This window comes from Pelobates fuscus, chromosome 1 (assembly GCF_036172605.1).
Source record: "Pelobates fuscus isolate aPelFus1 chromosome 1, aPelFus1.pri, whole genome shotgun sequence".
In the NCBI taxonomy this organism is placed as follows: Eukaryota; Metazoa; Chordata; class Amphibia; order Anura; family Pelobatidae; genus Pelobates; species Pelobates fuscus.
The window spans coordinates 438353036-438365350 of NC_086317.1; the positions used below are offsets into that span (position 1 = coordinate 438353036).

The following is a 12315-nucleotide window of genomic DNA, read 5'->3' on the forward strand; positions in this document are numbered from 1 at the left end:
AAATACAGAACCAGGTCCAGGTGGCATTAACTTACAAAACAGTTTCTAATTCTGCTGCAACATCTGATAACACAATTATAATTTTATGTTTCTTTAAAATAAATCTATTTTCAATAATATTAGTACAAAACGTATGTCAACGAAGGGTTTGAGTCATATATAATTGCCCCTTGACTGATTATTCTATCTTACAAAATTAGGAATATTGAAACGGAGAGGGAGAAGGGATCGGAGGCAGTGGGGGGAATGGGTATGGTTTAGATTTTTTGAAGGCACGTTAGGGAACTACTTGGAGCTACAGGTTATCCCTTCCCTCAATCACAATTTACCTTTCTCCCCTCGATGTGCTCTATTTCTTAGGAGTCTGTCTCTTATATATACGTATTTATTCTCACTTGTGTTACATTTGTTTCCACTAGTTGTTAGTATCTCTTTTTTGTTTAATTCAATTTACCTACCAGAGCAGGCTTTGGCTTGCTTGGTCGTTTTTTTATTTATAATTTATTTATTTGTAATTAATTTGACTCATTATTTGATTTCTATTTTTCTTTTCATGTTTTCTCATTATTGGATGGTTTTGTTAGCCTAGCGCTGGCTAGCATTTTATGATCAATTACGAGTTGTATACTCCAAAAATTTATTTATATTATATTTGTTAACGGTTATGTTTTATAGCCTTGGGAAAGTCTGGATTGTGAGGTTTTAATATTTACTTGCCTCCGATCTCTTCTCCCTCTCTGTTTCAATATTCCTATCCCAATAGGGGTTAACCCCCACTTTATTTAAGCAAGCTGGCACACTCTCTCTAGCTGCACTAGTTCTGTATCATCTTACTAAATTAAGTTCAACCAATTCCAGGGGGGGAAAAGATTGATTTTTTAAAATATATATTATTTTCTTTTTTCAGGCAACACGAGAAGCGTTAACGACTCACTGTACAAACCTTGGTGACTTACTTGGCAAAGAAAATGACTTAGCGTTAATCATTGATGGCCAGACCCTAAAATACGCTCTATCCTTTGAGGTTCGCAAGTGCTTTCTTGATCTGGCACTTTCCTGTAAAGCGGTCATCTGCTGCAGGTAACAACATGTGTATACTGCTTACATTTTCCTAATGAGAATGAATGTTAAGGCATTGCATAGAAATAGAACCACACCAACAAAATATGTGTGCTGATTTTATGGCTCACCTCCAGTTCTTCTTCTTCCTCACCTCTAACTTGCATTAGTGAATGAAAAGGTAGCAAGGAATAGTTCTCTGGCCCTTCTAACAGCGAGAGCTCCCCACAAGCTGTACTTCTTGTAAGCTGTTCTTTCCTTCTCTCCTTCTATCTCTTGTCATAACCGCATGCCCCTTGCCAGTCTACCAGTGTTAGTTAGATGCTGTAATTGTCATGTTACCACCGGTTATGAAGTTGGCCCAGTGTCCAAGGCTGATTTATAATATTGGTAATTTAGGCAAGTCGGGGAGGTCCACTATCAAAAGACTAAAAAAAGATGTGAAGGAAAATATAATCCTAATGAAAGGGACAATGTAGGGTGAATGACCACACATATTTTCTTCCTTGGTTCCATATAAGTGTTTTGTCCACCATTGGACTGAAGATAGGGCTAACTATGAGAAGTACTGCATAGGTCCCAAAAGTGGCTTAAAGGAACACTTTAAGTGCCATAACCACTGATGCGTGCTGTTGTGGTTACGGTTGTGCCAGGAGTGCCCTGGAAGAACCCATTATAAGAAGTCAAACCAATTTAGAATTATTTTACTTCTTTCCTGGAGTCTGCCGAAGGAGGGCCGGAAGCAGTCTATCTGAGTGAAAGCCATAGGAAGTAGTTGAGGTAGAGAAAGGCACAGAGTGGACTCCAAGTATGAACCGTACGGTTCTAAAATGGTTTGATTCCTTACAATGTGGCTGGAAGTGCTCCCCCCGCTTGTAGTGTTACTTCAAAGGTGGTCCAATGTTTCTAGTTGTTCTGAACTACTCTGGATTTTCTTACCTTCTTAATATTGAGTTTGTTGGGGGTCTTTATTGATTTGGGTTAATTTAATCTTACTCTTTATTACATGTCATTGGTTTATTTACCTGTGTTTGGATCAATAACTGCTCTGTATTTGGTGTGTGCTATTTCATTTGCCCCATTTTTGCACCTCACGCAGGATGTGCTATAAGAGAGTAAAATTATACCTGTTTATTTGGCGTGTGCAACCTCCGTCTTGAAGTTCTGTATTTTAATCTTATGATGTGACTGGTTTTCATGTAGCTGTTTGTGATTTTCAACTGATATAAATGAAGCAATCAATTAGTTAATTAAGCAAGTACCATGTAAGAGATTATTATCAAGCTTTTTCTATACCTGTTAAATAGAACTAATACAAGTTCATTTTTACTTGGTGAAATTAGGAAAATACTTAGTTCATCGAGAGAATGTATTGAATAACTCACAAGAGGACTAAACAGTTACCTGTTGACATTTAGCTAACCTGCATGGTATGGTTGGTTTTTTTTTTTATTTATTTTTTAGCACCAAAAGGGTTTGTTTACGCGAAATGTCTGTGTTTATGTTTGTACATTGTTATATTCTGGTAGCACTAGGTCCTAATATGATTTATATGTTTACCACGAAGGGAGCCATGGTGGTTTTACGAACCACCGGCACAGAAGTTAAACTGTCTTCTTTTAATTTCCTAAGCTTTTTCTTACTGTGATTTTTGATACTGCAGTATCATTTGTTTCTTCTTTTTGATATATTTTGCTCAACCTATTCCGTAGCTCTGTACAACAGGCAAACTATGCATTGAAGTAATGGTGCTAACAAAAATAAACAAATAGACAAACAGGAGTAAAAGACAATGAAATCTCTGATCACATGAATTTACAATATAAAGTATTTAAATCCCTTTCAGTGTGAGTATATATATTATGTATGTGTATTTTTTTTACCAATGTATGGAGTTCACTTGATTTTGGAAAATTCAGCGTTTTGACCATCTGCAGACTGTCACAATTTAATTCTGCTTTTGGGAATAGTTCTTCCTGTCAATATCTCCAGGACAATCTGGAAATAAACAGATTGGTTCAAAATCAAACTCGGAGGAAATGATTTGTGTTGTATGGAAGGAATGGATTTGGCTTGTAACTAATCTGACTTCTTTTCTGCCAAGGTTAGTCAGAGACATTCATTGATACAAACAGTGTGTTGTAGATAGATGCTGCCATTGTTTGAAGGACAGATGTTGCCTCTAACATTGCAGGAAAGTTTCCACTGCAAATAGTATATGTTTAATTTCCAAGACAGAATGTATTTGATAATATTGCTCTATCTGAATATAATTTCACAGAGAGGCAGTCTTGATTTTGTTTTATATTTGTACTGGAACTCGTTTAGTGGGTATGTACACCAGGATATCTTTTTAAACGTTGGGTTCCAGGAAAAGCGGTCTTCTGGGATTTAAAAGTTAAAGTGTGTGAACAGATGTTCATAAAACATGAAGTTTATGTTTTCTTTACAAAATGTGGATGTCTTTGTTTGGAGGTGTGGGGTGAGTAGATAAAAGATAAAGTCAGTTACAAACATATTATTCAGAATGTAAAGATGCCCTGGCCTAAGCCCAAAAAACCTCATTCATAAAACCTCATTCATTGCCCCTCTCCAAACCCCACCCCTTAGCATGTCACTTGACACAGTCACAGTTATTTACAGACACCCAAAGACACACAAACACACACAGGCACAGAGACAATAACAAACAGGTGAACACACACAAGTGCGACAGGTGACTGGAATAGACAGGGACAGATGGACACAGACAGGTACAGATGGACAAAGACAGGCAAACGCAAGTGCAGAAAGGTACACACAGGCACCTGCAAACAGACAGGCATACACAGATGAAGACAGATGCAGAAACACAAAGGTAAACACTCGCACGGACACCAACATATACAAATAGTCACACACAAGTACTGACAGACACACACACAAATACAGGTATACACAGACAGACAGAGACAGTCAGAGAGAGGTACACTCATATACCGACAGTTACACACAGAAATACATATATACACACTCACACACAAACAGGTACACTTACATTCCATAAAAAGGATTATGTGTTCCTTGCCTGTTCCTGAAGGCAATCATCAGGTAGTGAGAAGAAGGCAGATGGCAAACAGGCAATTGCATTAGAGCTTGCGGCTGTAAGCCTTATTTAAGGAAAGCAGAGAGTGGTCAGTTGGCCCAGCTCTGGATTGTGGAGCTCCCCTATCCCATCTGTCTGGCTGCTGTGCTCTTCCTGACCAGTCTCCTCAGTGAGTTTCAGCCAGGACCGAGAGCAGCTCAGTAATAGAGATAAGGACAATACGTATCCCTATCAGTGCACGGCTTCTGCTCCTGGATGGTTCCTATCAAAGATAGGGGGCACAGAGAGCATGGTGGTAATGAAAAAGCATGGGAGCCTCCCCCCCACTCATTGACGCTCATGGTCCCTTAATGGAATATTAATATAATAGCTTCAGTATTCCAATAAGTAAGCTTACTGAGAAGTTTGACATGCAACATAACAAGGTCTATCACATAATAACTGTTCTTTTCACTTAAGGAACAGTAAGCTTTATATCTCTATAAAGTGTGTTGATTTAGATAATTTAAATGTTTTATTTTTAATTCTGCAATGTACTCTATTGGGCACTGTCAAAAAGGCTCCCCTCTCAATTATTAAAAAATGCAAAAAAGAAGCTTAACATGGAATCTCTTGAACATCCCCTTACTGATGTTACTGTTGCTGCACACGTTCCAATTGCCAGGGCCATCTTGCCTGCTCAGAGTGCATGCGCACACTCCAGGCCGGCAAGGGGAGGGAGGTGAAGGAAGGGAGTAGGGGGGAAAAAACAAAACTAGTTTTCAAAAACAAACTAGAAACCCCACAAAACAAATGTGCGACGTAGGGAGGCGGGAATGCCCAAAGTAAGGGAACTAGCTTCCCCTTGCAGACAGAAGATTTCTATGTCTGTGGTCAGCATGCAGTGTCATGTGTCCTGAAGTACTTGTCCCCACGACACAATTACTAAAATCTCAAGCTGAAACACTGCACATACTGACTCTTACTGCCATGACCACATCAAATCACTGAAATGGTCATGGAGGTTGGACTAGCCATTTTGAGGACAAAATAGCCGTACTGGAAAATATCTGGAAGTCAGCTATGACTGCAGTTCATCTACTCTGGACTTAGATTTTTTTTTTTCCATGTTTATTTTTTATTTGTTTTCAGGAAGAAATATAACAGTGGGATACAGAAAGGAAAAATGGGGGGAGGGGGGGGAGGACATGTACGTATGCATGCAAAATTTCACATAGATGGTACAACAAGATGTAGGTTCGATATACAGGTATCATACATAGGCAATGCATTATATGCGAATATTACATAACAGGAGCGCTAAGGAGGTATCTTATACAAGTCAAGACTGCATAGTACATTTCCCAATGCCCTTCCATTTTTGTTGCTTCATTATATTTACTGAGTTATAGTTAGGTTCTTTGCATGTACCCGGGCAGCCGCTCGTGTGAGATACTTGTCACGGTATAAAGGGGTTGTAGCCGGGTTGTATGGAGAGTGTTAGATTAACGCATTATTGGGTTATTCTTGGAATCTGCTGGTCGGGGAGACGGGAAAAAGGGATGTGGGCTCGATTTGTTTGAACGTTGTGGTCAGAGAATCAGTTAATGTGCCGTGTCCTATCAGGACATGTTAGGTGTGTAATCTCTGCGCTATGGATTTGCCATTTCGCCCACTTTTTAACATATGTGTGAGGGTGTCCACTCAATCTATATGCCATTTGCTCAAACTCTGCTATGGTTTCGAGCCTGTTCCAGACCTCCTTGGTGGATGGGGTGCACTTGGTCCTCCAGTGTGCGGCTATGCTAGTTTTCGCCGCTGTCAGTATGTTTATTAGGACATGATTGTTCCCATCCGAGAACAGCTCCAGGGATAGATGTAACAGGTAGCATTCCGGCGTGAATGGTATATCATGGGTCGCTATTAGTCTTGCTATTGCTTTTTGTATTGTGTGCCAGAATTTCTCCAGTAGTGGGCATTCCCAGAATATATGTTGGATGTTGCCCTTGTGAAGTTCGCATCTCCAACATGTTTGTGGGACAGATGGGTACATGGTTGTTAACCTGGACGGTACTAAGTACCATCTCATCAGCATTTTATTGTATGCTTCCCAATGAGACAAGCTGTGGGATGACTTTTTCGTCATCTGCATGGCTTGTAGCCAAATTGGGGTGGGAACATTAATGTGCAGATCCTTTTCCCATTGCTCTATGTAATTGTGTTTATTTAGGGGGTCTGTATCGTTTAGTGCTTTATAGCAGAGGGATAGGTGTTTTGTATGCGGTCGTTTGCCTATACAGCATAGACCGAATTGCGTGAGTTGGGAAACATCACATTGTTTAACGTGTAACGAGTGAAGAATATGTTTGAGTCTAAGGTAAGTGTACATATCTCTGGGGGATATCGTAAATTCCTGTTGAAGGTCCGGGAAGAATTTTAGACCTTTTTCTGTGTAGAGCTGCGTTATTAATGTGAGACCTTTTTGGATCCATGGGTCCATATTTATATTTTCTGAGAGCTCCGAGATCGTTTGCAGAGGGGCAAAATATAGGATATTGTGTGTTCCCGTAAGGGTTCCCGCCAATTTCCTCCAGCTGTCTATTAGAAATCTCGTGCACATCAAGGGCCTACCATTAGCGTTATCCCATTTTGTAAACGATATCAGCAATGAGTTCAATGTGTATGGTCGTAGGCATGAATTTTCTAAGTGTACCCATATAGGTGGCATAGGGCGGGAGAGTATGTCTAGGCCTTGAGTCAAGGCAGCTGCTCTATAATAAGCTCTAATGTTTGGGACTCCCAACCCCCCTTTGGTAGGTGGATGCCACATGAGCCGACTAGCTATTCTCAGAGGATTTTTCTTCCAAATATATGCATTAAATAGAGTTTGAAATTTGTGTAGCAATTTGTCCCCTAAAGCAATGGGTATAGTTCGGAACAGGTAAAAGACATGGGGAAGCGCCATCATCTTAACGGTATTTATTCTACCCAGCCATGATATCTCTAGATTTTGCCAACTATCCAATTTCTCTCGTAATTTGCATGTAAGTGGAGTATGGTTTTCTTGAACTAAGTGTGAAGCCGATTTGGTCAGGTTGATCCCCAAGTATTTTAGAGAGGTTTTCCTCCAGTCAAAGGGGTGTTGCGATTTGAGTTGTTGGATTGTGTGGGCAGGTATTCCTATTGGTAGTGCCTGTGTTTTTTTAAGGTTATTTTTATAGTATGATATGTGCCCATATAGCGTGAGGAGTTCCATCAGAGACGGGATAGATTGTGCTGGGTTTCTGAGGAACAAGAGCACGTCATCAGCAAAGAGCGCTAGTTTCTGTGTGCCTACTGGGGTGTCGATGCCCTCTATTCCTTGGTGATGTTTGATGTTTAGGATGAGCATCTCTAAACAGAGTATAAATAGAAGAGGGGATAGCGGACAGCCCTGGCGCGTGCCATTACTAATTTGGAAAGTTTCGGAGAGAAAGCCTGAGTTGAATACTTTTCGCTGACGGGGATTTATATAGGGCCATTATGCCCCTTAGGGTCCGCCTTGTGAGGCCCATTTTGAGTTGTGTAGTGCACATATAGTCCCAACCCAGGCGATCGAACGCCTTTTCGGCGTCAAGAGCTAGCACTATGCCTGTTTGTCGGCTGACTTTAGCCCTGCTCCTCTGAAACCAGGACCGGCAGATATGTCTTCAATCTGGTTGCCCAAAGCTTGGCATAAAGTTTTATGTCTGCGTTTAGTAGAGAGATGGGTCTGAGATTTTCACATTGTATAGGTGGTTTACCTGGTTTGGGTAGGGTGACCACATGGGCTTCTAGCATCTCCTTAGGGAGGTCCCCAGATAGTTTGATAGTGTTAAATAGGTTGGTTAGATGGGGTGTGAGTATGTCCACCGCTCTATGATAATAGTAGTTAGATAAACCGTCTGGACCAGGTGCTTGGTTTTTGGGCAGGGACTTTATGGCCTTACGTATTTCTTCTTCAGTGAATGGGTCATCCAATTGTGCACTCGCTTGTAGTGTTAGTCGGGGCATGGGTATGTCTTTCAAGAAAGCTTCTATATGTGTGGCATTTGGTTGTGGTATGTTGGTATCGGTTTTCAGATTATATAGTTTATTGTAATACGAAGATAGCTCATTCACAATATTCAGGGGATTGTATATTTTACCCTTGGTAGGAGAGTCTATGTATGGGATTTTGGACTGTAATTGTTTAGTTTTAAGTCTATTAGCTAGTTCTTTGCCTGCTTTATTACCATATGTGTAGTGTTTAAGTTTCAGAGTTCTTAGCCACCTTTCAGTGGTTACAAGGTCTAGAGCTTGTAATTTTTTCTGAATTTCGGTAATTTGTGCTGTGATGCTTTTGGTTGGGTTTGTTTTATTTAGAGTCTCTAAAGACTGTAGTTCTGATTGGAGTGTGTTGCGGGTTGTATGTTTTTTTTGTTTCGACCCTTCTTTAATGAATATTCTGTGCATGACTGCTTTATGAGCTGTCCATACGGTTTGTATTGGGATGAGGTCAGTCACGTTATTTAGAAAGTATTCTGATGCTTCCTTTAGGATCGTATCAAGTACCTGTGGGTTGTCGAGTAGAGTCTCATTGAGTCTCCATTTGCCTCTACCCCTCGCTTGGTACAGGGCTCGGAAGGTGATATTTAATGGTGCATGGTCCGACCATGTACGCTGACCGATCTGTACCTAGTCAACATTTGCCAAGGTGGCTTTATCCAGCAGGCATAGATCAATCCTTGTGTAAGTATTGTGTGTTTGTGATAGGTAGGTATAGTCTTTTTCTTTTGGGTATGTGGTTCTCCAAGTGTCATAGAGATTATGGGTGAATAGGATTTTGCTGAATTCAGTGCAATTGGAGACAGCACATGAAGTAGGTCGTTTGTTATGTTCTCTTTTGATATCTAGGTCTGGGTCTAGTGTGCAGTTAAAGTCCCCGCATATTATTGTGTGACCTTGTTTTATGGAGTCTATTCGTTTCATAGCTTTACGAATGAAAGAAATTTGGGCTTTGTTTGGTGCATATATGGATACAATTGTAACCTGCATGCCATTAAGGCTTCCAACCAAGATCAGGAGTCTCCCTGATTGGTCCTCATATATTTTAGTTTCCTAGAATACCCAATCTCTGTGGAAGAATATGGCTACTCCCCTAGATTTGTGGGGGAAGTATGCGTGGAATGCTTGGGGATAGAGTTTTGAGCTGATTCGGGGTGGGTTGCGAATACATAAATGGGTTTCCTGGAGGCATACAACAGCAGCTTTTGACGTATTCATGGATTGGACTGCCAAGTGTCGCTTATGTGGACTATTCAGCCCTTTCACATTTAAGGAAAATATTTTAAATGTTGTGCCCGTCATAGTAGGTGTGTTCAAGGTTAGTTTGTGTGCATTACGTCATCTCCTTGTCCCTGGTAATGCCTAGCTTTTTTTGCATCTCCCCATTAGGGTGTACATATCTTATCAGGAGTACCTTCTTACTCATTATGTTGATACTTGGACTTAGATTTTTAATTTACTTTGAATTATTGTTGAATTTTTACTTTGCTAAATAACCCTGTACATGCGCGTTGTTTCACTTTTAAACTATGCACATACAAAGATTAATCCTTACGCTGCAGGGGGCGGAACTCCACCCTGGTACATCTTTTAAGTACAGATTGGGAAAAAAAAGATCAGTTTTCTATTATTAATGTAACCTGTCAATTTCCACAATTGAATATAGATAAACATGTTCCTTCAATGTTTGGTATTGTCTAAACACTTAGCAATAGTTAGTAACTACGCTGACAGTATATATAAATATAATGTGTGTTATGGAAGGGTTGCCCAAAACCTAGATACCCAAGTGTTGACAAACTTCTAACTTCTACAATTCTTTGGCCAGACTTTAGAATGGCAAAGCATTATGGCCCTTGTAGTTTTAAACTATCTGGAGATCTACCTTTTGGGTATCCCTGCATCACGGCATGGATGCCAGCACTGCGGCATTTATTGTTAGTTAAATAATAAAAATGATTGTAGCTTCAAAATGCAAATCTAGAAATATGCTTTACGTGGTGACTGAATAAAATGAGAAATTAATAAATATATCTTTCGGGAAATAAAATGATCAATATATAATATTTAAAACTTTAATGCGAATAAAATTGGTCCAGAAAGTATTTGCATATTATTCAGTGTTTTCACATGTTATTCTAATAAGCCGTGAATTATCAGTTTGATATACTATATGTTAAGAATGGTTACAAATGGCCATCGAGTTAATTCTTTATATTGCCTGCAGTTCCTGATGTTTAAGGATTTGCATTAAAATCCTCTAGTTAATTTACATAGAGTACAATTATCTGTCCCAGCAGCTGTTTGACCATGTAAAATGTATTTTATCAAAAATAAGTGGGAGAACTGCTCAACGTATGGATTTATTCATGTTATAAGATTATACAATGGACATATCATATGCACATTAATTTGCCTCTCTGACTGTCTTACTTTCGTTGTCTGTGTCAGTCAGTCTGTCTCTTCCTTTTTGTCTTTTTGTATGTCCCTTTGCCTTTGTCTGTTTGACTGTCTCTCTCGTCTGTCTGTTTCAATCAGTCTGTCTGATTCTTTTCTCTGCCTTTCTCCCTTTTTCTTTCTCTGTCGTTCTGTCTGTCCGTCTAAAGTGGTTTAGTTGGGGAATGAGGAAGATGATTCAGTCTAAATGACTTTGATCATGACCGTTGGTTCAATACATATTGATTTGCGTATCTTGAAACAGTTATCCTTCTGAGATTTTCACACCTAAATTCTCTAGCATATACAGAATGATGTGGGGGAAAAACAGTTTCCAGTGAGCATCTTACTGGGTGGGCATAAACACTGCAATTATTAGGTTGAAGGAGAATTACTAAACTCATTCAAACAGGCAGTAATACTGAAAAAGCTATCTTAACTTTAGTCAGAAGAGCATCTTTGAAGGATACCTACCAGAATTTAGCATAAATCCATAAGTCCATTGTTCCATCCTACCACCAGTAATGCCCAAATCCAAGACTGAGATTTCAGTTTGTTGCTGGCCAAAGGCTTTAAGATTTAATAGAAAGTGATGATATAACTAGTTCAGGAAAATCTGATTTCCTCTTTGGTCAGTGGGAGATGGTTTTGGACAAGGAAGCATGGAATGTTTAGAAAGAGATTGTTGATGTCTTCTGACATAAATCGTGGTGGAAAAAGTCAAGCTCATTCACAGCTTAAAAGATGTGTGTCAAATCAAAAGAGGTTGAATGTGCAACAGACAAAAGATTTTCCCTTGAGAAGTCGTTTACTCTGTAAAAACACATATGTTTTTTGTGTCTATTTTAGGAGCATTAATGAGCCCTGTATTTATATGAAATGTTTAATTTACACTCCAGTTATTGAAATGTGTCTAAACTGTGACGGATCTTCACTCACGATATGGGATTGGGGACAATCAAAACATACAAAAACTGTTTCCCCTAGATACCCAACTTTATTGTTGATGGAAATATATTATATTGTGTACCACAGAAGCTGCAATTTGTAATAATTTTGTAGCATTAAAAAAATGCGAGGATAAAATATGTTATGCATGACAGGATGGATCAGTATTTAAAGTGGAACCGTCCCAGGTAAAATTTATGAACAAACCTTAAAGTGTGCTACATATTTTTAAAATTCTCACTAGTTGTTATATTTTAATTTACGTGGCCTACTGTTTCGTCCGGGCATGGCATGTAAGTTAAATCACTCTCTGGAATGCTGTACATGCAGTTTGCATATATGGTATTACTGTCAGAATACCCAAAGTATCAGGAAGTAAAGGAGACCTCCACTGTGTTAATTACATAAATGGACAAAGTGGGACAGTTTAAATGGACAAAGAGGGACAGTCTAATTTTAGGGGTGGAGGTGTGGTCAGGGGCGGGTCTGTGCTCAGAATTTTTGAGTGACTTACTAATAACAATTTATGCAGCGACATTTTAATTTAGAACAATAACAATGTATCTTATTTACACAGACTGATTTCTAAACACATTACTGGTGTCACGACGCCTAGGGACCCAACACGCAGTGTGTATATAATAATAGATTAGACAATGTATACCGATCCTTAGAATGGCCAGGTTAAACGTTGTTAGAAATAGAATGGGCAAGGACAAGTCGAGTCGGGGAAACCAGAAATC

The 12315-nt window shown here is 39.4% G+C and overlaps 1 protein-coding gene across 2 annotated transcripts in view; it reads left to right on the plus strand.

Annotated features, from left to right (window-relative positions):
* The window catches only part of ATP8A2 (ATPase phospholipid transporting 8A2), a 673473-nt gene that overhangs the window by 266137 nt on the left and 395021 nt on the right, over positions 1-12315 (plus strand). For both annotated transcript variants that reach the window (XM_063429614.1, XM_063429623.1), the window contains exon 25: positions 908-1080. In XM_063429614.1, the coding sequence (XP_063285684.1) occupies positions 908-1080 (173 nt within the window). The remainder of the gene's footprint in view (positions 1-907; positions 1081-12315) is intronic.